Source organism: Salmo trutta, chromosome 11 (genome assembly GCF_901001165.1).
Source record: "Salmo trutta chromosome 11, fSalTru1.1, whole genome shotgun sequence".
Lineage (NCBI taxonomy): Eukaryota > Metazoa > Chordata > Actinopteri > Salmoniformes > Salmonidae > Salmo > Salmo trutta.
Genome location: NC_042967.1, coordinates 7,195,276 through 7,222,466, shown reverse-complemented (window position 1 = coordinate 7,222,466; position 27,191 = coordinate 7,195,276). Strand labels below are relative to the sequence as shown.

General features: G+C 42.6%; 2 protein-coding genes and 2 pseudogenes across 3 annotated transcripts in view; all 4 read right to left on the bottom strand.

Moving 5' to 3' along the window:
* Positions 1-27,191, bottom strand: part of LOC115201843 (neurotrophin receptor-interacting factor homolog) — a 133,464-nt pseudogene that overhangs the window by 60,311 nt on the left and 45,962 nt on the right.
* Positions 1,291-2,795, bottom strand: LOC115201938 (protein krueppel-like; annotated as a pseudogene).
* Positions 4,826-17,939, bottom strand: LOC115201893 (uncharacterized). The gene is made up of 5 exons (XM_029765774.1): positions 17,885-17,939; positions 17,569-17,690; positions 15,251-15,393; positions 5,958-6,240; positions 4,826-5,851 (listed from the first exon to the last, which is right to left on the bottom strand). Exons 1-5 carry the CDS (start codon positions 17,895-17,897, stop codon positions 5,198-5,200), a joined length of 1,215 nt encoding a protein of 404 aa, XP_029621634.1. The 5' UTR covers positions 17,898-17,939; the 3' UTR covers positions 4,826-5,197.
* Positions 25,537-27,191, bottom strand: part of LOC115201861 (zinc finger protein 34-like) — a 28,205-nt gene continuing 26,550 nt past the window's right edge. For both annotated transcript variants that reach the window (XM_029765735.1, XM_029765736.1), the window contains 2 exons: positions 26,991-27,121; positions 25,537-26,813 (listed from right to left, as the gene is read on the bottom strand). In XM_029765735.1, coding sequence (XP_029621595.1) covers positions 25,650-26,813; positions 26,991-27,121 — 1,295 coding nt within the window. In that variant the 3' untranslated portion in view covers positions 25,537-25,649. The remainder of the gene's footprint in view (positions 26,814-26,990; positions 27,122-27,191) is intronic.

The window sequence follows — 27,191 nt, the reverse complement described above, 5'->3', positions numbered from 1 at the left end:
ACTGTGTGTGGTCCTGTGCTGCTCAGCTGGTTCCTCTGTGGGTTCAGGAGGAGGTGTAGTCTGGTTGTCCTCCATGACCATGGTCCCCAGACCCTCCTCACACCCCTCATCCTTCACCAGCAGCACCTCTGGACCCTCCTCCTCCTGGAAGAGACATGTGATACAGATTACACAGACATACACTCCTTCAGAGGTGTATCATACGAAGCCAGCTAGATCTACTCAGGGTTTCACAATCCAGCTCAGGCTTCATCAGTACTACAACGGTGGATATTGCTCATCCGCCTGCCCGCTAACTCTAGCAGGCTTGGAACTGCACATGCATATCGCTCATGGCTAGTCGAACGCCGAACTCTTCATTGAGACAACACTGAAACATCAATCCACGGGGTGGGTCAGTGCCACATTTTCATTTGTGCCGAAATCAAAAAGAAGGAAAAAGTTATCTTGCAAATTCAGCAGGCTATGGTGTGAAATAGGATTTTAGAAGTACCGTCTTCATTTCATTACTTAGCGTTTATGCCGTTTTTGTTGTGCTTATCAATGCATGAGCACCTTTTTTCCCACTTCTATCTATCTATCTATATATATATTTTTTTGTATTTGTCAAACAAAAGTTTTACTGTGCTGTGAAGTTTTAAATGCATTCTGTCATTACTAAATAATGTGACAGGTATTTTACTATTTAACACAAAAAAAACTATTGATTTAATAAAATATTGAAGTCTTCTTACTCAAATGAAGAGGTGATGATGCAGTCTTTGCGAGAGGGATGTAAACCAATATTTTGTGGATATGGAAAATATCTGGGATCTTTTTATATCAGCTCATGAAACATGGAACTAACGCTTTACATATTGCATTTATATTTCTGTTGTATATATAATTGTGGAACGAACAGCGGACTGAAGATGGGAGGGTCAGGCATTTGTGCGGTTGAGTCCATTTTTCCTGTAACATGGACTCCTAACAAGGCAATGAAACTTTGTAGCTCCTTGCTGAAACAAGCAACATGTTGTATTATGCCATCATTGAATTGAATGGGGACGTCGGTTCTATTCATTATATTTCTATGGCAGAACATGCAGTCAGGAGTGAAGGAGAGGAGAAAATGTGTGCCTTACAATGTGGCAGGCCAATTACCTTCATCCAAAATTCCATGACCGTCACAGCCGTAGTGTAGGTATATTTAGTAAGTGTATATTGGTTATAAAGCGCTGTCGGGTGTATGCAGAATAGGGTGAGATCAGATGTGATGTATACTAAAGAGTCTCAATGAAAGTCTCAGAATGAAAAGTCCCATTTTATGTTTATTAAGCATAAACACGTTTTAAATACACCATATGAAAACCACCACATACTTCTGGCTCAACTACAAATCTGCATGGACTTGATGAACTGCCTTCATTTTCTCATTAAAAGTGTCTTGGGGTACAAAATTAAGTAGTTGAATGGAAGTAATGAAATAGGCATTTGTGAACATCATATTGCCTGCATAGTACAAACACTACCTAAGAGACTCATTAAGCTTATATATGCCTTTATATATCACACAATGCTTGAATAAAATATTCTACCCAGGAATATTCAACACAGAAATCTGTTATTCCCATTATTCTGACAACAATCAAAATGAACCTTCGTCTTTAAAGGAAGACTCAGCGCTATGAGGTTTCCACTATCAGAACTGCAGATATATTTGATGAGCGTGATGCCAGACTTTGCTCTCTCACAGTCACGCAGAGTATCTGTGCATGCACACGGGGTCGCTTCACGTTGCTACAACGTGGTAACTGTGGTACCAAAACCGCAGAGAAGTTAAGCCTCACGCTTATTTGTTGCGCAAATTGACCCACTACTGTTGTTTACTTTGTGCATGTCCGTCATCTTGCTGAGTCCAGCTTTAATGCAGGGTTTGATTGAAATGTCAGAAGCTATCGAGTGGAATGGTTTCTTTCGATGTTATTGAGTGGAATGGTTTTTCTGCTGGTGTATCCTGAGGTATCTCCTCTCTGAGAACCTCTTCCCACAGTGCATACAGGCGAACGGCCTCTCTCCCGTGTGGACCTTCAGGTGCATCTTCAGTTGGTGTTGGTGGGAGAACCTCTTTTCACACTGGGGGCAACTGTATGATTTCTCCCCTGTGTGGACCCTCTGGTGCCTCCTCAGGTTGCCAGCCTGGGCGAAGCGCATATGACACTGGGTACAGCTGAAGGGTTTCTCTCCACTGTGTGGACCCTCTGGTGGATCTCCATCTTCTGGGGGCAGCTGAAGCCTTTGTTACATAACATGCAGAGGAACCGTTTCTCTTTACTATTGCCTGATGTTGCTCCCCCTCCCTGAGCCTGGGCTCTAGCCCTGTCGTTTGAGTTCAATACCTGATCAAAAAGGATGCGGCCGTGTGAATCGGAAGGCCCCATCGACGTGGACACTGGGTCGGGACCACATGTAAAGGGGAGTGGGTTGTCTCTATGCTTTCCCTGTAGTCTAAGTCGTCACTGGTGCTGCCCTGTGAGTGTCCTTCTCCTAACTGAGTCAAGTCTATATTCCATGTCAGAGGAGCGTCGCCCTCCACTTTCACAGTGACTTCATCTACGACAAGACCCTCCCCTTTCTTATCTAGGCACCCTTCAGAGTATACACTACTACTGTACCGGTTCCAGTCCCCTCTAGATAGATCAGTCTGTGTCTCTAAATCTAAGGATATGTTGCCAGGGTCCATCTCTGTAGCGTAAGAACAAGATGGATCATCACCACTAGTGTCTAACGTGTCACCATCTCCACGGGAATTAACTGTCCTCTGGCTCTGGTGAAATACTGGTAAATACTCTGAGCTGGGAGCAAGAGGACTGCCCAGTCTCCCCAGGCCCAGTCTCTCTGGGTCTGATCTGTTGTCAGATCCTGTGTGTAAGAGCCTGTGTGTTACAGTTAACATCTTGGTATCTATCTCTGACTTGAGGACGGCGTTCGGCGTTCCACTGACCTCCATGATGCTGCGTCGGGTCCTGGGCGCGGCGACAGCGAGGTCCTCCGTGGCTACAGGGGGCGCTCCAGCCTGGATGTCTCTGCGTTGCCGTGGGTCCTCCTCTCCTTCAGACCTCTCCAGCTTGACCCCAGGACCTGCAGTCTCTGTATCTGCAGACTGACACAAGAGGTTATTACCGGTACATGAGTTGAATAGGATAACAATAGCATAGTGAAGTCTCACAGGCAGATAAATGCCGATGTACATGTAAGGAAGTGAATAGCTGAGGGGAGCCTTTCTGAAATGTACTGTAATACTATTACACTAACCTCTATCACTATAACTTGCTGGGTTGAGGTTCCACTCCCCTCATCAACAGTGATTGGTTGGTCATCTCTCCATGTATTGTGTCCCGCTGGCTTCACAAAGCTCCTGTGGCCTCCAGTGAGATGTCCTTCACCTGAGAGAGTGATTGAGGGAAAAGAGGTGGTTAGGTTAACTACTGTCAATGCTCAACGCTATATTGTATACTATTGACAGTTTGGACACTGTAGAATTGTCAAGGATGTAAGGTGACACTAAGCATAACTTCTTTATATACTATTTATAGATGGATTGATTGTTACATGCTTCATATTCTTTTCAATTATAATTAATAGGAAATGCAGTAAATCAAGAATCTGGTTAGAAAATGATTGTCCTTTTGCAAGTCAGTGGAGTTATTGTATACTATCCCAAAACTGACCAAGACCAAAATCTGGTTAACCTGTTGTTAACGCATCTGAAGTCACATGTGCGCAGATGTGAACGTGGCGATAGACACCGCAGCATCCACATTCAGAAAAATGTACCTCTTGTCATTCCTCTGTATCGGTCGAGGATCTTGACACTGGGACGACTGGTGAGGACGCGCTCTCGTGTTGTTCTCTCTGCGCGCTCCCGTGCCACCTTCAGTTCCAGTAGCTGTAGTTTCCTCCGCAATGCCCTGTTTTCTTTCTGGCTTTGAGTTATTTCCAAACGAAACACTGCATAGTCGTCGTCTACTAGTTTGCAGACCTCTGCCACGGCTGCATTCGCTAGCACCTCCATGATGGAGGCTATTTGAGTGTGAAAAACCATAACGTTAGCCATTGTTAGTTAACCCTTAGCAGCTAGCTAACGTTAGTTACCTAATAACAGATCTATCCACCAAGTCCTGTCCCCAACGCGAATTAAAAACTACCTGGGGTAAGTATGTGATGCTGTGCAGTTAAATGAGTCATATTTCGAGTTCCAGGGTGTTAATAAATGTTTAAATAACAACAAAAAACGCTAAAGTGAAAATTGTTGGTCACTTCTGTTTACACTTCTTCAGTGGTTTGTAAATCGCGTTTGACAACCAAATTTAGTGATGCATTACCGCCACCTACTGGACTGTGGACCAGAGATGGATAAGGTCTGAAGTTGAATCCTACCTATCGGAATACAATATTACCTTAAGGTTTTCTTAACAATGAAATTAAACTTAGCTGTTCAATACCATTATTTCCTACTAATAAAACTGTCCCTTTCCCTCCCATGTCACTGAAATAGGATGTCTCCCTCTGCCTGTGATTTAACTTCCCAGTCGGATGTTTCCCTAATTTCAAAGTGCTGTTGAGCCTTGTGTGTCCCAGTTTCAGTCTTGTCATTACGTCATCCTCCCTTCTCTGTTGACCTGAGGACCTGCCCCATCTTTTCCTGGATCTTATACAGGTGTCTTCCCTTTCCCTCCCTGTTCCACAACTCTTGCCATTACAGTTTTTTCTGATTGCTTAGGCACTATCTTTGAAACTATAGACTATTTTTGCAAAACTCTACACACTAACCACCAAAACATTATACAATTCTTGCAAAACTCTTTACAAAAAGTGTTTTTTTTGCGTCAATTCAGTACACACAAACCATCTTTTGAATAAGCACACGAAGCACCAACTAGGCACTGATAGTACAAATGAAAAACACTTGTGGCTTTTACTTTTTCTGTGTGCAGGGCATAGCAGTTTGCAATAAAGTTTTGTCATACATGTAGTAAACACAGGTATCCAAATGTGTAAACTATGGATGTGTATTCCGAACATAACACACTATCAATACAAATAAGGGGGAAAATGTTTTTTTTTTCCCTCAATGTTCTAACACTCCTCAAACAACAAAAGCGCAGTAGAAGAAAACAAAAACATTGGTGCTAGGGAAAAAAAGAACAGAAGAAAATTAGGCTAAATCTCGCCGCCTTTGTGGGTCTGGCCATAAGACTTCATCCACATCACATGCGATGTTGTCTTGAGCTAGGCAGCGTGGAAAGTATCGCCTGGAGTCCCGTATCCAGGCCAGGCATGACCCCTGATCGATGTCTCCACAAGCCTCCTCCATTGCCTGTAGAAGGGGTATGCGTTGGTGGGGCTGGCGATCGTACACCTTCCAACGCCATGCAGAGAAGAATTCTTCAATAGGATTCAAGAACGGAGAGTATGGGGGGAGATTGAGTGAGATGAAAAGTGGGTGACCTGTGAACCAATTGCGGACCACAGCAGCCCGGTGGAAACTAACATTATCCCAGATGATAACGTACCTGGGCTGCTCTGGCCCCTGGTCATTAGGGATTAGTCTGTTATGGAGGGTGTCCAGAAATGTGATAATGTGTGCAGTGTTGTATGGGCCTAGGATTGCATGATGGTGAAGGACGCCGTTTTGACTAATAGCCGCACACATTGTTATGTTGCCACCACGTTGTCCCGGGACGTTGATGATGGCACGGTGTCCGATGATATTTCTGCCGCGCCTCCGTGTTTTTGCAAGGTTGAAACCTGCCTCGTCCACATATATTAGCTCATGATGCACTGCATCTGCTTCGAGCTCCATGACTCTCTGAAAGAGACAAAACAATATAGCACAGTACGAAAAGACAGGGATCAGTCAATATGATGTCGCACCATACACTTCCAGATCCAGTACCAATGATAGGATAGCTTACCTGCACATATTCATATCTCAGTTGTTTTACACGGTCTGAGTTTCTTTCGAAAGGGACTCTGTACAGCTGCTTCATCCTAATTCTATTGCGTTTCAGTAGACGAGACAGTGCAGAGAGGCTCACTCTGTTGATGTTTTGGAATATGGTGTTATCTGCCATTATGTGGTCCTGCAGTTCTCTGAGTCTGATGCAGTCATTTGCAATGACCATATTTACAATGTGGGTCTCCTGCTCTGGGGTGAACAGTCGACCTCTTCCACCAGATACTGGTTTTCTTGCAGTTCTGTAAAAAAAATTGAATGGTTTTAGTGATAGATCCTTCTCATTATGAAAGTACAGTACATATTACTGTACCAGTAAGACTACAGCACTTAATCTGATTTCGAAATATCCTAATAATACCTGCAATAGTATAGTGGCTCAGATTTGGTTGAACCCGTTGCCCAGTCTCCCTCATGCTCATCCCATGGTTGACAACATAGTCAACCACAGTCGCTCTGATTTCATCAGTTATTGTGTTCCTGACTCCCCTTTCTCTTCCTCGTCACAGTCCTCTCCTTCTCCCCGTCCTACTTCACCTCTTCCTCCTCCTCTTACTTCTTCACCTCCTCATCCTCCTCTAGTTCTCACCCCTCTTACTCTCTGTCCAATATTGGCCTCCATTGTCCAAACCAAATGTTTACCTGTGGCCTATTTATAGTGCTCAAGCTCTGATTTGTAAGTGAACTCATTATCTAAAAGTGTTTTCACATGTGTCAATATGGAAAGGCAATTGGCAAAATAGTGTAGCAATGTAGAGACCAATGTTTACAGTTTTGCTAGAAGTATGTTATTAAATTGCAAACTGAGTGTAAAGCAGAGAACGTGCATTTAGTTTGGCACACTTGGTGAATGCATTGGCTACAAGTGTTAATGGTTTCAGAGCTGGTGCTTCAAGAATCGCTGTTAGTGTTTAAGCATGAAAACAACACTAATCTCTTGGCCTCTGCTTTACTTAAGAGAAAGGATCTTATTGGTTGGCGACATGACGTCATAGCCCAAAGGGTGTGGTTAAATGAAAAAGGTATGCACGCTGTCCTTTTGAAATGCAGAACTGCTTATTACATTACACATCAAATCTCCTATGATCAACATATTTCAAGCTCAGAGCACACTTGTTTAGAAAGAACAGTGTGTTAGCAAGAATAGAGTAGAAAATAATTACTTTATTCCATCTACACTGAACAAAAATATGATTTACAGTTCATATAAGGAAATCAGTCAATTGAAATAAATAAATTAGGCCCTAATCTATGGCTTGCACATGACTGGGAATACAGATGCATATATTGGTCACAGATACCTTTTAAAACAAAGTAGGGTCTGTTTCAGAAAACCAGTCAGTATCTGGCGTGACCACCATTTGCCTCATGCAGCGCAACACATCTCCTTCCCATAGAGTTGATCAGGCAGTTGATTGTGGAATGTTGTCCCACTCCTCTTCAATGGCTGTGCGATGTTGCTGGATATTGGCGGGAACTGAAACACGCTGTCGTACGTGTCGATCCAGAACATCCCAAACATGCTCAATTGGGTGACATGTATGGTGAGTATGTAGGCCATGGAAGAACTGGGACATTTTCAGCTTCCAGGAATTGTGTACCGATCCTTGCGACATGGGGTCATTGCATTATACTGAAACATGAGGTGATGGCGGCGGATGAATAGCACGACAATGGTCCTCAGGATCTCATCACTTCAGCAAACCATTCGCCCACCCGACGCCATACACGCTGTTTGCCATCTGGCCGGTACAGTTGAAACCGGGATTCATCCGCGAAGAGTACACTTTTCCAGCATGCCAGTGGCCATCGAAGGGGTGCATTTTCCCACTTAAGTCGGTCACGATGCCAGACTGCAATCAGGTCAAGACCCTGGTGAGGACGACGAGCACGCAGCTGAGCTTCCCTGAGACGATTTCTGACAGTTTGTGCAGAAATTCTTCGGTTTCATCAGCTGTCCGGATGGCTGGTCTCAGACAATCCGCAGGTGAATAAGCCGGATGTGGAGGTCCTGGGCTGGTGTGGTTACACGTGGTCTGCGGTTGTGATGCCGGTTGGATGTACTACCAAATTCTCTAAATTGACATTGGAGGTGGCTTATGGTAGACAAATGAACATTCAATTATCTGGCAACAGCTCTGGTGGACATTCCTGCAGTCAGCATGCCAATTGCACGCTCCCTCAACTTGAGACTTCTGTGGCATTTGTTTGAGTTTATTTTATTTTTACAGGGACAGTGCACATTAATCAACGTTTCAGTAAAAGTGCCGGTTTTAGCCAGCCGGCTAATTTTCAACCGCAGTCCCTGGGCAGGTTATTAAAAACAATTACAATATAGACAATCGCAGAGCAACATAGGACAAGCAAGACATAGCATACAGACAGAGCAACATAGAACAAAAAGCAACAAGACAAAATCCATAAAAGCAACAAAGTGTTTCCATACCTCACAAGCTACAGATAACAGACAACATGGAAAGCGGCAATACACAGCTAGGGATTATGTTCACAAATCTGATTGACCTTTAGCCATGTCTTCATGCATTTTGTGAAAGTGTGATATGTGGTGCAGTTATGTGTGTCTGATGGCAGTGTATTCCAGACATGGGAAGCTCTCACAGAGAAAGCGGATTTACTAAAGGCGCTTTTTAAGGGAACTATACAGTCACCTCATGGCAGACCTTGTGGATCTGCTGCCATATGTTTGGCTTTTCTGTTTAACAAAAATACTGAGTGGAGGGGGAGCTAGGCCATTTAGGATCTTGAATACAAGACATGCGTCGGTGTATTGCACAAGATTTTCCCAACTCAGGAGCTCATGCTTTCTGAGGATGTAACAGTGATGATGGCTATTGGGCTTCCTATCAAGCACTTTGAGAGCCTGTTTGTAGACAGACTGAATGGGTTTTAATGTTGTACCGCAAGCTTGGGCCCAACTAGTCAAGCAGTATGTTAAGTGAGTATAATAGATTTGAAGTACAGTTTTGCTACCTCTGTAGTCAAACAATTTCGTATAAATCGGAAATGAACTAGGTTGAATTTGGTTATTTGAATTACCTTTTTCACATGCTTTTTAAAAGAGAGGTTGGAATCAAGTATGATGCCAAGGTACTTAAAATCAGATACCACCTGGAGCTTCTCCCCTGACACATAGACATCTGGCTCAGTAGCATCTGTTGCCCTCTTTGTGAAGAACGTGCAAACAGTTGTTTTCACATTGAGATGCAAACACGAGTCACTGAGCCACTTTGTAACCTGGACCATTACAGTAGTGAGTTCTTGTGCAGCTTGTTGTTTTCTCGTTGCATGCACATATATCACTATCATCTGCATACATTTGAACTTCAGACCCAGTACAGACAGAAGGCAGATCATTAATGTACAGGCTGAACAGGAGGGGCCCCAGTATTGACCCTTGAGGCACGCCCACATCATAGCTAAGAGTGGGCGACAGCTCATTGCTCACTCTGACACACTGAGTTCTGCCTTCATCCATCTCAAGGCATCGGAGGAAAAGTTAAACTTGGGCAATTTTGTGTGTTGAGTGACCTTTTATTGTCCCCAGCACAAACTTCACCTGTGTAATGATCATGCTGTTTAATCAGCTTCTTAATATGCCACACCTGTCAGGTAGATGGATTATCTTGGCAAAGGAGAAATGCTCTCTAACACAGATGTAAACCCATTTTAGAGAAATAAGCTTTTTGTGCTTATGGACAATTTCCGGGATCTTTTATTTCAGCTCATAAAACATGGGACCAACACTTTACATGTTGAGTTTATATTTTTGTTCAGTGTACATCACCTCAGTAAATATTCAAATGACCTTGTTCTAGCCTAGGTTTAGTTTCTCTAAAAACATATTTACACAAGCCCGTTTCAAATGAAAAGTAAACAAAGGGGTTGTTGAGTGATACAGTGGCTTGCGAAAGTATTCACCCCCTTGGCATTTTTCCTATTTTGTTGCCTTACAACCTGGAATTAAAATAGATTTTGGGGATTTTGTATCATTTGATTTACACAACATGCCTACCACTTTGAAGATACAAAATCTTTTTTATTGTGAAACAAACAAGAAATAAAACAGGAAACTTGAGCGTGCATAACTATTCACCCCCCCCCCCCCCCCCCCCCCATGTCAATACTTTGTAGAGCCACTTTTTGCAAGTGTCTTTGGGTATGTCTCTATAAGCTTGGCATATCTAGCCACTGGGATTTTTGCCCATTCTTCAAGGCAAAACTGCTCCAGCTCCTTCAAGTTAGATGGGTTCTGCTGGTGTACAGCATTCTTTAAGTCATACCACAGATACTCAATTGGATTGAGGTCTGGGCTTTGACTAGGACATCCAAGACATTTAAATGTTTCCCGTTAAACAACTTCAGTGTTGCTTTAGCAGTATGCTTTGGGTCATTGTCCTGCTGGAAGGGGATCCTCCGTCCCAGTCTCAAATCCCTGGAAGACAAACAGGTTTCCCTCGAGAATTTCCCTAAATTTAGCGCCATCCATCATTCCTTAAATTCTGACCAGTTTCCCAGTCCCTGCTGATGGAAACACATCCTCACAGCATGATGATGCCACCACCATGCTTCACTGTGGGGATGGTGTTCTCGGGGTGATGAGAGGTGTTGGGTTTGCGCCAGAAATAGCATTTTCCTTGATGGCCAAAAAGCTACATTTTAGTCTCATTTGACCAGAGTACCTTCTTCCATATGTTTGGGGAGTCTCCCACATGCCTTTTGGCGAACACCAAACATGTTTGCTTATTTTTTTCTTTAAGCAATGGCTTTTTTCTGGCCACTCTTCCGTAAAGCCCAGCTCTGTGGAGTGTACGGCTTAAAGTGGCCCTATGGACAGATACTCCAATTTCCACTGTGGAGCTTTGCAGCTCCTTCAGGGTTATCTTTGGTCTCTTTGTTGCCTCTCTGATTAAAGCCTTCCTTGCCTGGTCTGTGAGTTTTGGTGGGCGGCCCTCTCTTGGCAGGTTTGTTGTGGTGCCATATTCTTTCAATTTTTTAACAATGGATTTAATGGTGCTCTGTGGGATGTTCAAAGTTTCTGATACATTTTTATAACCCATCCCTTATCTGTACTTCTGCACAACTTTGTCCCTGACCTGTTTGGAGAGCTCCTTGGTCTTCATGGTGCCGCTTGCTTAGTGGCGTTGCAGACTCTGGGGCATATATATACTCAGATTATGTGACACTTAGTTTGCGCACAGCTGGACTTTATTTAACTAATTGTGTGACTTCTGAAGGTAATTGGTTGCACCAGATCTTATTTAGGGGCTTCATAGCAAAGGGTTTAAATACATATGCACGCACCACTTTAATTTTTTTTTGAAAACAAGTCTTTTTTTTCATTTCACTTCATCAATTTGGACTATTTAGTGTATGTTCATTACATGAAATCCAAATACAAATCAATTTAAATTACAGGTTGGAATGCAACAAAATAGGAAAAACGCCAAGGGGGATGAATTACCCTCTTACCCCGAGACATTTCACATGATAACTAATATATCAGCTCAATAATGGTTTCCAGACATCCCCTGTGTACATCTGAAGGCACACTGCTACGATTTCTCCCCATTGTGGACACTCCTATGTCTGATAAGGCTACTTAGAAACTCTTGTTACACAGTTTACACTCACGAGGAGGAAGGATAATAACAGGTCAAAAGTAACATGTAAAAGTAGACTTACTGTACCAATTAGTTATTATTTTTGCTGATATCAAGTTTATGAATTATTAAGGGATTGAAACTTGCAATTCTGTTACCAAATTGGTAACGGAATTACTGCAATTGGATTGGCTACAATTGGAAATCATAGTAGCCACAAACCACAGTTGGGTCACCTGCTACTGTCCTCCCTTCCACTGGCATACTGTTATGTTCAGCTCATCTTTCTGTTGTCTGGTGGTTAACCTGTTACATCTAGGGGGCAGTATTTTCACGGCTGGATAAAAAACGTACCCGATTTAATCTGATTATTAGTCCTGCCCAGAAACTGGAATATGCATATAATTATTAGCTTTGGAGAGAAAACACTCCAAAGTTTCTGAAACTGTTTGAATGGTGTCTGTGAGTATAACAGAACTCCTATGGCAGGCAAAAACCTGAGATGCTTCTGTTCAGGAAGTACCCTGTCTGAACATTTCTTGCCCTTCTTGATTCTCTCTATCGTTTACAAAGGATCTCTGCTCTTACGTGACACTTGTCACGTCAACAATGGAGTCTCACAGCCCGGGAAAAACAGGAATGATGTCATTCAAAGCCCTGGCTGAAGCACACGAGAGCAAATGCTGAGTGGTCAGTCAATGGACTAAGCCTTAGGCGCGTGACACGCCCCGCCCCCGGCTTTTGGTTTTTTCCTCAGTTTACAGACAGGCAGATTCCCGGTCGGAATATTATCGCTTCTCTACGAGATAAATTGCATAAATATTGGTTTTAAACAGCGGTTGACATGCTTCGAAGTACGGTAATGGAATATTTCGAAATTTTTTGTCATATTTTGCGTCATGCTCGTGGCCGAGATTTAGCGTTGGGATAGTGTCTAGAACGCACGAACAAAACGTCGCTGTTTGGATATAACGATGGATTATTTGGGACCAAACCTACATTTGTTATTGAAGTAGAAGTCCTGGCAGTGTATTCTGATGAAGAACAAGCAAGGTAAGAACATTTTTCTTATAGGAAATGTGATTTTGGTGAAGGCTACACTGGGTGGGTGTCTAAATAGCTAGCCCTGTAACGCCGGGCTATGTACTTACATTATTGCAAAATGTGCTTCATCCGAAAAGCTATTTTAAAATCGGACATATCGAGTGCATAGAGGAGTTCTGTATCTATAATTCTTAAAATAATTGTTATGCTTTTTGTGAACGTTTATCGTGAGTAATTTAGTAAAATCACCGGAAGTGTTCGGTGGGAATGCTAGTTCTGAACGTCACATGCTAATGTAAAAAGCTGGTTTTTGATATAAATATGAACTTGATTGAACAGACATGCATGTATTGTATAACACAATGTCCTAGGTGTGTCATCTGATGAAGATCATCAAAGGTTAGTGCTGCATTTAGATATGGTTTGGGTTTATGTGACATGATATGCTAGCTTGAAAAATGGCTGTGTGATTATTCCTGGCTGGGTACTCTGCTGACATAATCTAATGTTTTGCTTTCGCTGTAAAGCCTTTTTGAAATCGGACAGTTTGGTTAGATAAAGGAGAGTCTTGTCTTTAAATAGCTGTAACATAGTCATATGTTTGAAAAGTGTAAGTTTTCGGATTTAGAGGAGTTTGAATTTCGCGCCCCGCCCATCATTGGATATTGGAGCAGACGTTCCGCTAGCGGAACGTGTAGATGTAAGAAGTTTTAAAGCAAGACCGCAAAAACAATCTGGACAACCCCTCACACTCCCCCTCTCTCTGTCTCCCTCTCTGTCTCAAGTGAATGTCATCTCTCCCGACACCTCCCATGACATGGACCACCTACCCTCTTTCCATTTACTGTAACTAGCATCCTCACCGACTGAGCACCGACCGACACCGGACGTCCATGGTAGGGCTCAGTGTTTTCCACAAGCACATGGAGTAGCCAGCCAAATAGAAAAAGTAGCCATCCAGGATTCCACAGGTTAAGAACTTTTGCAGAACTAGCTCTCTTCTGGCGGCTTCTGGTACATTTTAATGGCATCCAAAATACACAGCGAAATTATCGAATACTTTATTGAGTTGACCTCCCAGATTGAAAAATATTTTTGTGGTATTGTGTTGTAAATTACTGAAAATGTATGAATTCAGTGTATTGTTAGTTGTTTTGGATATTGTCTAGACCTATCTGATCAGGACTGTTTAAGTACGAGAACATTATGCTTTTTATTTTTACATTTAACCTGTCTTCTCTTAAGGTTAAAGTATTTTATTGCAAGATATGAATTGCTTTGGTATTGTAGTTTAACTGACACCCGGCCCAGAAAGCCAATTTCCGTACACGGCCACAGAGAAGTCAGATTCGAAAATTCCTAATTCCGTCTAAAGTCAGCTGTTCGTTCCACACCCCAAAAAATGACTTATTTTATGGTGGTTATTTTAGAATAAGGCTGTAACGTAACAAAATGTGGAAAAGGTTCAGGCCAAAGAGTACAATCTTGGTTTCATCAGACCAGAGACTCTTGTTTCTCATGGTCTGAGAGTCCTTTAGGGGCCTTTTGGCAAACTCTAAGCGTGCTGTCGTGCCTTTTACTGAGGAGTAGCTTCCGTCTGGCCACTCATAAAGACCATAAAGACCTGTTTGGTGGAGTGCTGCAGAGATGGTTGTCCTTCTGGAAGGTTCTCAGTTCTAAACAGAGGAACTCTGGAGCTCTGTAAGAGTGACCATTGGGTTCTTCGACACCTCCCTGACCAAGGCCCGATTGCTCAGTTTGGCGGAAGAGTCTTGGTGGTTCCAAACTTATTCCATTTAAGAATGATGGAGGCCACTGTGTTCTTGAGGACCTTCAATGCTACAGACATTTTTTAGTACCCTTCCCCAGATCTGTGCTTCGACAAAATCCTGTCTCGGAGCTCTACGGACAATTCCTTCAACCTCATTGCTTGGTTTTTGCTCTGACATGCACTGTCAACTGTGGGACCTTATATAGACAGGTGTGTGCCTTTCCAAATCATGTCCAATCAATGAATTTACCACAGGTGGACTCCAATCAAGTTGTAGAAACATCTCAAGGATGATCAATGGAAACAGGATGCACCTGAGCTCAATTTCGAGTCTCCTAGCAAAGGTCTAAAAAACAGTTTTTGCTTTGTCATTATGGAGTATTGTGTGTAGATTGAGAAAAAAATATATTGAATCCATTTTAGAATAAGGCTGTAATGTAACAAAATATGGTATAGTTTGCATTGGCTCATGAAATTACCTCTAACTTCCTGCATACTGGATGTAGAGACGTAAAAATTGTATCCACCTGACTCTGGGGAAGTGGATAAAGGGATTCATTGCCAGAATCCCGAACTATGCCTTTGATGGTTTGGTAATTCTAAGGCATGGTTCTACACAAAATTTGTCAAGACCCGGGCCCGTATCCACAAAGCGTCTAAGACTAGGAGTGTTGATCCAAGATCTTTACAAATAACCGTATTCATTGTGATCTAAAAGGCTAAACTGATCCTAGATCAGCACTCCTACTCTGAGAGGCTTTGTGGATATAGACCCTGACCTAATACCATTCAGACAGTAGTTCACAGTGGGCTCACCTCAGTGAGACTGTGTGTGGTCCTGTGCTGCTCAGCTGGTTCCTCTGTGGCTTCAGGAGGTGTAGTCTGGTTCTCCCCTCAGGGTTCCCCAGACCCTCCTCACACCCCTCCTCCACCAGAAGAACCTCTGGACCCTCCTCTTCCTGGAAGAGACAGGTGATACAGACATCAACTGAGTTTACAAAACATTAAGAATACCTGCTCTTTCCATGGCAGACTGACTAGGTGAATCCTGTTGAAAGCTACGATCCCGTATTGATGTCACTTGTTAAATCCACTTCAATCAGTGTAGTTGAAAGGGAGGAGAGAGGTTAAAAAATGATTTTTAAGCCTCGAGACAATTGAGACATGGATTGTGCATGTGTGCCATTCAGAGGGTGAATGTGCCTATGAACGGGGTATGGTAGTAGGTGCCAGGCACACCGGTTTATCTCAAGAACTGCAACGCTGCTGGGTTTTTCATGCTCAACAGTTTCCTGTGGGTATCAAGAATGGTCCACCACCCAAAGTACATCCAGCCAACTTGATACAACTGTGGGAAGCATTGGAGTCAACATGGGTCAACATCCCTGTGGAACACTTTCAACACCGTGTAGAGTCCATGACCTGACGAATTAAGGCAGTTCTGAGGGCAAAGGGGGGGGGGGGGGGTGCAACTCAATATTAGGAAGGTGTTCCTAATGTTTGGTATACTCATTGTACACTCCCTCGGGTACGTACACACAGACATGGAGTGTTTACCCATCCCCACTACATAAATATGTTGTGGGTAAATAAGTCAGCTATGATCAGTCAAGTCACCATCCGACAAACCTGACTAAACTATTTTGACGTGTACAGTAGATGTTTGTTAGTGTCTGGGTTTGTGTTGGTATATTTAGTAAGTGTATATTGGTTATAACGTGCTGTCAGGTGTATGCAGAATAGGGTGAAATCAGATGTGATGTGTACTAAAGAGAGTCTCAATGAAAGTCTTAGAATGAAAAGTCCCATTTTGTGTTTATTAAACATAAACAAGTTTTAAATACACCATATGAAAACCACACATACACATGTCTCAATTAAATCAGCATGTACTTGATATACTTTATTCATTTTCTCATTAAAAAGTCTCTTGGGAAAAACATTTAATAGTTGAATGGAAGTAAAGAAATATGCATTTGTGAACATCATATATCCTACACAGTACAAACAATATGTAACAGACTTTTTAGGATTATATAGCACACAATGTCTGAATGCAATATTCTACCATGGAATATTTAACACTGAAATCTGTTAATCTTGTTATTCCAAATGCATCTGTGGCTATTTTCTGTTGACAATGAAAATTAATCTTTGTGTTTAATGCAGGGTTTGATCTAAACATCTAACAAGTGGAAAGGTTACTTTCTATGTTATAGAGTGGAATGGTTTTTCTGCTGGTGCATCCTGAGGTAGCTCTTCTCTGAGAACCTCTTCCCACAGTGCGTACAGGCGAACGGCCTCTCTCCCGTGTGGACCTTCAGGTGCATCTTCAGCTTGTGCTGGTGGGAGAACCTCTTCTCACACTGAGTACAGCTGTATGGTTTCTCCCCTGTGTGGACCCTCTGGTGCCTTTTCAGGTCACCAGCCTGGGCAAAGCGCATGTGACACTGGGTACAGCTGAAGGGTTTCACCCCGGTGTGGACCCTCTGGTGCCTCTTCAGGCTGGAGGAGTGGGAGAAACTGACCCGGCATAGGTGGCAGAGGAATGGTTTCTCCCCCGTGTGAATCCTCTGGTGGATCTCCACCTGTTTGGGGAAACTGAAGGCTTTCTCACAGAATGAACACGGGAAGCTCTTCTCTTTGGCGAAGCCACCTTTACTGATTGCATCTCTACTACTGTCATTTGTCAATGGGCTTGTGTAGCCATTTAGTGTTGAGGCACTGACATTGTCCGAGGTCTGGTTTAACATTAGGAGAGTGTGAGGAGGACGAAGGCCAGGGAGTGTCTGTGTTGTCACAGGGTCCATGTTCCAGTTGATAGATCCTATAGAAGGCAGGCTGAAGGCAGCATCTATTAGGTGGTTAACCTGAGGCGCCATCAGTCTCTCTGAATCACAACTATAGGAGCAGGACGGAGCATCGCTAGCTGAGTCCGTTTCTATTCTCTTCCGCCACAAACTGACACCTCCCCGTCCCCGCAGACCAAGTCTACGCCTCGCCCAGGTCTCAGCTAGTCTGTTGTCATGGAGACTAAATTCAGATGTCGTTTTGTGTTTGACTGTCTGTTTCTGTCTGTGGTTAACAGTGTTGTACCCCAGCCCAGAGTTGAGGATGCTGTCCCATCCACTGACCTCCACTATGTCACCTCTGGTCCTGGCCTGCTCAGTGATGTTGTCCCCTGGGCGCTTGGATGCACCTGTCTGGTAATCCAAGGTGGCTGTCCAGTCTCCTCTGTTAGCCTCCAACCAACCACCTGCAAGAAGAGGTTACAAAATAGACTTTACAAACATGTCAGAGGAAACTCTACACATTTAGTTTTGAGTCAATTACCTGGTGAAGTAAATATTTTGTTGTATTGATTTTATGAATGAAAATAATAGCCAGGCGTATCAGTATTCCCATTGAAGATCTATTACTGTATGTAGGCTATATGTATTTCTCCCTTACCTTGCTCCCCCATCTTTAGTCCACTCAGCAGATCAATGCTCTCTGATCCGTCTTCTATTGTCTCCTCTTTGACCAGCAGCAGATCAGGCTTCCCATCCTCCATGTCTACTGACTGTAAGAGATACAGAGTGAGAGGATGTTGGATCAAGAAATCTGGTATGAGCATCCTGCTATGGAGCATCTTCTGATTGGGCAATGAGGGATTGCTGTAAGTACAATGCAAACATGTTAGTTGATTTGTTTACTTGACACTCTTTAATGGTTTGATCATTCAAAGGCTAACCTCAGTGAGACTGTGTGTGGACCTGTGCTGCTCAGCTGGTTCCTCTGTGGGTTCAGGAGGAGGTGTAGTCTGGTTGTCCTCCATGACCATGTTCCCCTCAGGGTTCCCCAGACCCTCCTCACACCCCTCATTCTTCACCAGCAGCACCTCTGGACCTTCCTCCTCTTTCACCAGCAGCACCTCTGGACCCTCCTGGAAGAGACAGGTGATACAGATTACACAGACATACACTCCCTCAGGTAGGTAGGCACAGATAATAAAAACACTTCAACATGGAGTGTTTACCCATCCCCACTACATTCGAGTCCTATACTGTAGTTACAGAATAGCTTCATTGTTGTTAAACCTATGATATAGCCTAGTGTCCATGATTGACTCTGTCACCCCCCTCCCCTTTTGTGCCTTCCTAGTTCCCCTGTGTTTGCCCAACCTAAACCCTTACCCTAAACCAGGTTCGTATCCTCTACCCAACCCCTAAATCTTTATATGTCCTGTTTTGTCTGGTCCTTTTGATTTTAAATTGCATTATTATAATGGTAGACATATGTTGTTGGTAAAAAATAAGTTGGCTATGATAAGTCATCATTAGACTAACCTGACTAAACTATTTTGAGGTGTACAGTAGGTATTTGTTAGTGTAGGTACATTTAGTAAGTGTATATTGGGTATAAAGCATAGTCAGGTGTATGCAGAATAGGGTGAGATCAGATGTCATGTACAGTCGTGGCCAAAAGTTTTGAGAATGACACATTAATTTCCACAAAGTTTGCTGCTTCAGTGTCTTTTAGATATATTTGTCAGATGTTAGTATGGAATACTGAAGTATAATTACAAGCATTTCACAAGTGTAAAAGGCATTTATTGACAATTACATGAAGTTGATGCAAAGAGTCAATATTTGCAGTGTTGACCCTTCTTTTTCAAGACCTCTGCAATCCGCCATGGCATGCTGTCAATTAACTTCTGGGCCACATCCTGACTGATGGCAGCCCATTCTTGCATAATCAATACTTGGAGTTTGTCAGAATTTGTGGGTTTTTGTTTGTCCACCCACCTCTTGAGGATTGACCACAAGTTCTCAATGGGATTAAGGTCTGGGGAGTTTTGTTCCCTGAGCCACTTAGTTATCACTTTTACTTTATGGCAAGGTGCTCCATCATGCTGGAAAAGGCATTGTTCGTCACCAAACTGTTCCTGGATGGATGGGAGAAGTTGCTCTCGGAGGATGTGTTGGTACCATTCTTTATTCATGGCTGTGTTCTTAGGCAAAATTGTGAGTGAGCCCACTCCCTTGGCTGAGAAGCAACCCCACACATGAATGGTCTCAGGATCCTTTACTGTTGGCATGACACAGGACTGATGGTAGCGCTCACCTTGCCTTCTCCGGACAAGCTTTTTTACAGATGCCCCAAACAATCGGAAAGGGGATTCATCAGAGAAAATTACTTTACAGCAGTCCAATCCCTGTACCTTTTGCAGAATATTAGTCTGTCCCTGATGTTTTTCCTGGAGAAAAGTGGCTTCTTTGCTGCCCTTCTTGACACCAGGCCATCCTCAAAGTCTCCGCCTCACTCTGCGTGCAGATGCACTCACACCTGCCTGCTGCCATTCCTGAGCAAGCTCTGTACTGGTGGTGCCCTGATCCCGCAGCTGAATAAACTTTAGGAGGCAGTCCTGGCGCTTGCTGGACTTTCTTGGGCGCCCTGAAGCCTTCTTCACAACAATTGAACCGCTCTCCTTGAAGTTCTTGATGATCTGATAAATGGTTGATTTTAGGTGCAATCTTACTGGCAGCAATATCCTTGCCTGTGAAGCCCTTTTTGTGCAAAGCAATGATGCCGGCACTTGTTTCCTTGCACGTGACCATGGTTGACAGAGGAAGAACAATGATTCCAAGCACCACCCTCCTTTTGAAGCTTCCAGTCTGTTATTCGAGCTCAGTCAGCATGACAGAGTGATCTCCAGCCTTGTCTTCGTCAACACTCACACCTGTGTTAACGAGAGAATCACTGACATGATGTCAGCAGGTCCTTTTGTGGCAGGGCTGAAATGCAGTGGAAATGTTTTTTGGGGGATTCAGTTAATTTGCATGGCAAAGAGGGACTTTGCAATTCATCTGATCACTCTTCATAACATTCTGGAGTATATGCAAATTGCCATCATACAAACTGAGGCAGCAGACTTTGTGAAAATGTATATTTGTGTCATTCTCAAAACTTTTGGCCACGACTGTATACTAAAGAGAGTCTCAAAATGAAAAGTCCCATTTTTGTGTTTATTAAACATAAACAAGTTTTAAATACACCATATGAAAACCACACATGTACATAATTCCGCATGAACTTGATAAACTACATTCGTTTTCTCATTAAAAGTGTCTTGGGGGGGGGAATGAAGTAGTTGAATGGAAGTAATGAAATAGGCATTTGTGAACATCATTATAGCCTACACAGTACAAACACAATATTTAACAGACTTTTTAGGCTTATATATATATATATATATATATATATATATATATATATATATATATATATATATATATATATATATATATGCCTTACACACAGTGTAGAAAACATTAAGAACTCTTTCCATTACATAGACTGACCAGATAAAGCTAGGATCCCTTATTGAAGTCACTTGATAAATCCATTTCAGTCAGTGTTGAAGGGGAGGAGACAGGTTAAAGGAGTCTTGAGACAATTGGGACGTGTGTGTGTGTGTGTGTGTGTCATTCAGAGGGTGAAAGGGCAAGACAAAAGATCTGACACACCGGTTTATGTCAAGAACTGCAACACTGCTGGGTTTTTCATGCTCAACAGTTTCCTGTGTGTCTCAAGAATGGTCCACCACCCATCCAGCCAAATTGACAACTGTGGGAAGCATTGGAGTCAACATGGGCCAGCCTTTATGAATTGAGGCTGTTCTGAGTGCAAAAGGGAGGGAGGGAGGGAGGGGGGGGTGCGCAACTCAATATTAGGAAGGAGTTAGTAATGTTTGGTATACTCAGTGTATATTACATAATGTCTGGATGCAATATTATACTCAGGAATATTTAATAATGAAATATGTAACTCTCCTTATTCCAAATGCATCTGTGGAGCTTTTCTGTTGACAATTAAAATGTTTGTTTTTTTCTTTAACCCTTTACACTCCTACCCGGGTTGAAAATGTAAGATTTTGACACTGATAAGCACTTAAATTGGAATGAAGTGGCTGTACAGTAACATGCTATACATGACGTCGGAGCTCAGGGTCTCTGAATGGGTTTTGACTGACGTTCTGAACTTGAGCACTACACTACAAGAAGATGCCTCCCTCCATCCTGCTAATTGGGCTACTTTTGCAAATGTTTTTATTGTCTGAGTGAGGGAAATGCTGAAAATTAAGAGGGCTGTGGTCATGAAATTTTGTCAGCCGGTTATTGTCATGCAAAAGTCTGCAGGTCTCACGGTAATTGACCGTTAATTAAAAACTTATTGGGGCTATGTGGGACGTTAGCGTGCCACCCGTGGCGCACCCTATCAACAGCAGGTGCATTTCAAGAGCGGCAAATTTGAAACCAAATAAATGTCAAAATTCAAATTTCTCAAACATACAACTAACTTACAGCCTTTGAAAGATAAACATCTCCTTAATCTAACCACGTTGTCCGATTTCAAAAAGGTTTTACGGGGAAAGCATAAAGTTAGGTTATGTTAGGAGAGTACATTGATAATAGCTGTGTGTAATGCATTGTCGATTCAAAGACAGGCGTCACCAAAACCATAAAATCAGCTAAAATTATGCACTAACCTTTTACAATCTCCATCAGATGACACTCCTAGGACATTATGTTAGACAATGCATGCATTTTTAGTTCTATCAAGTTCATATTTATATCTAAAAACAGCGTTTTACTATGGCGTTGATGTTCAGGAAATCGTTTCCCTCCAATACCGGCAGTCAAGTCATGACAACAAAATAATTAATTAATATTAGAAAACATTGGTAAAATATTATATTGTCATTCAAAGAATTATAGATTTACATCTCTTGAACGCAATGGACTTGCCAGATTTAAAATTAACCTTACTGGGAAATCACACTTTGCAATAATCTGAGCACTGCGCCCAGAAAAATACGCATTGCGATACAGACTAACCGCCATGTTGGAGAGATCTAAAATCAAAAATACTATGTAAATAATCCATTACCTTTGATTCTCTTCATCAGATGTCACTTCCAAAGAATCCCAGGTCCATAACGAATGTAGTTTTGTTCAAAAAAGCTCATCATTTATGTCCAAAAACCTCCGTGTTGTTAGCACATGATCTAAGCCAGCCGGACTTCACTTCACGAACGGAAAAAATATATTTACGTTCGTTCAAACATGTCAAACGTTGTATCGCATAAATCATTAGGGCCTTTTTTAACCAGAACATGAATAAAATTCAAGGCGGACCATTGGGTTCTCTTTTAAAACGTTTCGGAATGAGAGTACCCACCATCAACTCGCACGCAAGGTGTCTAATGGGCCATCACAGTTCCAAGGCTCTTATTCGGTCAGATCTCACTGTAGAAGACTCAAAACACTTTGTAAAGGCTGGGGACATCTTGTGGAAGCAATAGGAAGTGCCAAAACATTCCTCACCCCCTTTGTTTTTCAATGGTATAGGCTTAAAGTCAATTCAACACATCAGGTATCCACTTCCTGTCAGAATCTGTCTCAGGGTTTTGCCTGCCAAATGAGTTCTGTTATACTCACAGACACCATTCAAACAGTTTTTGAAACTTTAGGGTGTTTTCTATCCATATATAATAAGTATATGCATATTGTAGTTACTGGGTAGGATTAGTAACCAGATTAAATCGGGTACATTTTTTTATCCAGCCGTGAAAATACTGCCCCCTATACCCTAACAGGTTACATAAACACGTTTAGCATGTCCAGGCCTCCGCCCATACAAGCTGCCGTTGCGGGCCTTTGAAACATCTACATTAAAAAAAAGTAGAATACATGAGTTGAATATACACCATCACAATAAATCCATTATTTATTTTAGTCAGGTCTAAATAAACATGATATGAAGAAAATGTATTTCAGAAGAACAGAGAATGAGTTGGCCTACTGTAGACCTATGTTATCTGGCTATGCTCCATGCCATAGGCTGTAGGCTTGTTAAGTCTAGCTGACAATATATGCTTAAGTCCTGTGACATTTTTTTATTTTACAGTAAGAAGAATATAATTTTACTTATATTTTATTCAGCTAAGTAATATTTTTCCAATTACTGCGCATATGAAGTGGCTATGTTGACCGTAAAAGTTATCAATTGAAACAGGTCCTAAATGCTAGTTTTTTTTGTTATTTGGCAACTTTAGTTTTGAATGATACAAACCTTAGAAAGCAAAACATATGGGCTGCATGGTGTGACTACAGGATATTGATGATTTGAGAAAGTAGAAAGTGAAAAAAAGCTTGTTCTCTGTTCCTTGCCTCAGGCTGCACAGCTGTTCTCATCAAGTGATCATATTTTCACCCATCAGACTATTCTCGTCTTTACTAATATGTAAAATGTCGATTTAGAATGGCCCATTATCAACAGTGGCCGAGGATAAACATGTATTTCATCTGTAGCGAATGGAGGACACCAACCTTGTTCCTGCAGCTGCCCAGTGTTTCATTTGGGAAACCAATTGAAATCTGTTCGGGAACATCGATAGTGAAACATATTTCACTAAACGGTTGACAGCCCGTCTGCGCGCTCGAGAAAGGAATAAATTAGAGCGACAAGGAGATGGAAACGCATGGCGGTGAGAGATGTATACCTAAAGGTAATGTGTGACCCAATTAATTATTAAAATATTTAAAAAATGCCCTATAACTAGGCTATTCAAAATCAAATACAAATTCACTAATTGTAGGCTAACTTGTAAGCCGCACTGCACAAACCATCAATGAACCAACAGCATCGCCTACATTCTCTCCCCGACTCATGGAGCGTAGCATAAAGTAACCAATCTATCCAGTATAATACAGGCCACACTCCGAGGCGATTACTCGAATGTGTTTAGTTTTGGAGTATAGGCTAGACCAATTATGTACCAAAGACATCTTAAATCAGTTTTGTTTTATGTTTTTCTGCCATGCGTAATATGCGGTAGGCTATGTACTGTATAAAAGGCACAATCATAATTCCGGGGTTTTTTCGGGTTTAGGCTCATACCCCTATGCATAAACTCTATGTGTACGGGTGTTTTCAATGAATCATCACCTTTGAAAGTGCTGTCCATTTCGTTGTGTTAGGATTTGAAACAACATCCATAACAACCATGTTTCACACCGTTTCAACCTGCTGTTGAACTTCTTTCTTCAAATTTGATTATCACAGTGAGGTGAGTTTTAAAAGTACTATAGGCGTTCTGTTTTGATGATATGTGTTTGATGTGATGTTAGAGGGACAAAAGAGACATTAGGGCCTGATGGTTGTTAGCAAGTTGGGTACTACCAAAGCATGTCCAGAGTGCATAAAGTGAGATTTGCCATGACAAGTGGAATTTTACTGCAGTCATGACTCATGACTGCTGGTGTGGCAGTAATATGGTCACTGCAACAGCCCTAGTTAGAAGATGACATGGCGTTATACCCTGGGTTGTCCTGAACAGAATGAGCCTATTTGTTGTATTGTGAAGATTTGCCGCGGACCACGCATTTGAATTTACTTGCGACTCTATTCCGTCCTAACACTGTAAGACATATTTTATAATTTAGCTTTTATAATTCATGTTGGCATTAGAGCAAGGTGTCAAATGATGAACACCTGACCCAGATTGTGCTTTGTAAAAGGACCGTTTTTGGATTGCTTAAACAACAGTAATTGTGTAAAGGTTGGGATGCAGGGTTGTGTTCCAAACAAAACCACTACCAGTGTGCTTGCTCCAGTTCCTCACCGGCACAGCTAGGAGAGCTAAAAATATCACCTTCAAGTTGAAGACTCTTCTTTAAGATATAAAAGTGCATTGACATTACTTAGGAACTGTGTACACTTTGGAGAGGTGTGTTGCCACTTGGAAACACCAATTAGACCTCACTCAAATCCTTGTGATTTTTTTGTCTTATGTTGCATCTACCCTACATTTTCCAGGAATATTCTTATTATGTTACTGAAAGTATCCAGAGTATTTTCTGATTTTGTTTTAAACATATGCGGCAGAGTAAATGTAAAATGCGCATAAAATCAACAGTGTAATGTTTGGATTCAGTCTTGTGTCAGGTGAACTGTTGTGTCCTCACTTTTAGTCTAATCATTTTCACATAATCTCCAAACTGTTCCCCTTTGATTTCTACCATGGTTATGCATATGCTTTCCCTATTTCTTCTGTAAGAAACATTTCAATTTAGCTCCATCCATATAGGCCAATTCCCACAAGTGTAAGGGGTTAAAGTAGGGTTTGACCTAAATGTCAGACCCCATCAAGTGGAATGGTTACTTTATGTTATAGAGTGGAATGTTTTTTCTTCTGGTGTATTCTGAGGTAGCTCTTCTCTGAGAACCTCTTCCCACAGTGCGCACACGCGAACGGCCTTTCTCCCGTGTGGACCTTCAGGTGCATCTTCAGATGGTGCTGGCGGGAAAAGCTCTTCTCACACTGGGGGCAGTTGTAGGGTTTCTCCCCTGTGTGGATTCTATGGTGCCTCTTCAGGTCACCAGCCTGGGCAAAGCGCATGTGACACTGGGTACAGCTGAATGGTTTCTCCCCTGTGTGGACCCTCTGGTGGATCTCCACCTTCTGCGGGCAGCTGAAGCCTTTGTTACAGAACATGCAGAGGAACCGTTTCTCTTTACTATTGCTTGATGTTGCTCCCCCTCCCTGAACCTGGGCTCCAGCCCTGTCGTTTGAGTTCAATACCTGATCGAAAAGGCAGCGTCCGTGTGAATCGGAAGGCCCCACTGAAGTGGACACTGGGTTGTAATCCTTGAGTGTGTGTAAAGGGGAGTGGGTCGTGTTATTTGGATTTGTCTCTAAGCTTTCCCTGTAATCTAAGAAATCTCTGCCCTGTGAGTGTCCATCTCCTAGGTGACTATCTGCATTCCACGTGGGAGGAACCGCACACTCCACTTTCACTTCATCTACAACCAAACCCTCCCCTTTCTTATCTAGGCACCCTTCAGAATATACACTACTACTGTACCGGTTCCAGTCCCCTCTAGACAGATCAGTCTGTGTCTCTAAACCCAAGGGAATGTTGTCAGGGTCCATCTCTGTAGAGTAAGAACAAGACGGATCATTGCCAGTCTCTAACGCATCCCGATGGGAATGAAACGTCCTCGGGTTACCGTAAAGTGAATACTCTGAGCCGGGAGCAGGAAGACAGCCCAGTCTCCCCAGCCCCAGTCTCTCTGGGTGTGACCTGTGGTCAGATCCTGTGTGTAAAAGCCTTGGTGTTACAGTTAAAGTCTTGGTGTCTATCTCTGACTTGATGGCGTTCAGCGTTCCACTGACCTCCGTGATGCTGCGTCGGGTCCTTGGCAGCACTGGGGCGGTTGTGGTGTCCTCCGTGGCTACAGGGGGCGCTCCAGTCTGGATGTGCCATGGGTCCTCCTCTCCTTCAGACCTCTCCTGCTTGACCCTAAGACCTACAGCCTCTGCATCTGCAGACTGACACAAGAAGAGAGGAGGTTATCACGGGTACAATATTAGTTAAATTAGATAAATGTCTCACAAGCTCAAATGAGGATGTACATGTAAGCAAGTGACTAGCTGAGGGGAGCCTTTCTGAAATAAACTGGCCACATTTGATATACTGTAATTTTAATGTAACACTATTACACTGACCTCTATTATGATAACTTGCTGGGTTGAGGCTCCACTCTCCTCATCAACAGTGATTGGTTGGTCATCTCTCCATGTATTGTGTCCCGCTGGCTTCACAGAGCTCCTGTGGCCTCCAGTGAGATGTCCTTCACCTGAGAGAGTGATTGGGGAAAAGAGGTGGTTAGGTTAGCTACTGTCAATGCTCAACGGTATATTGTACAC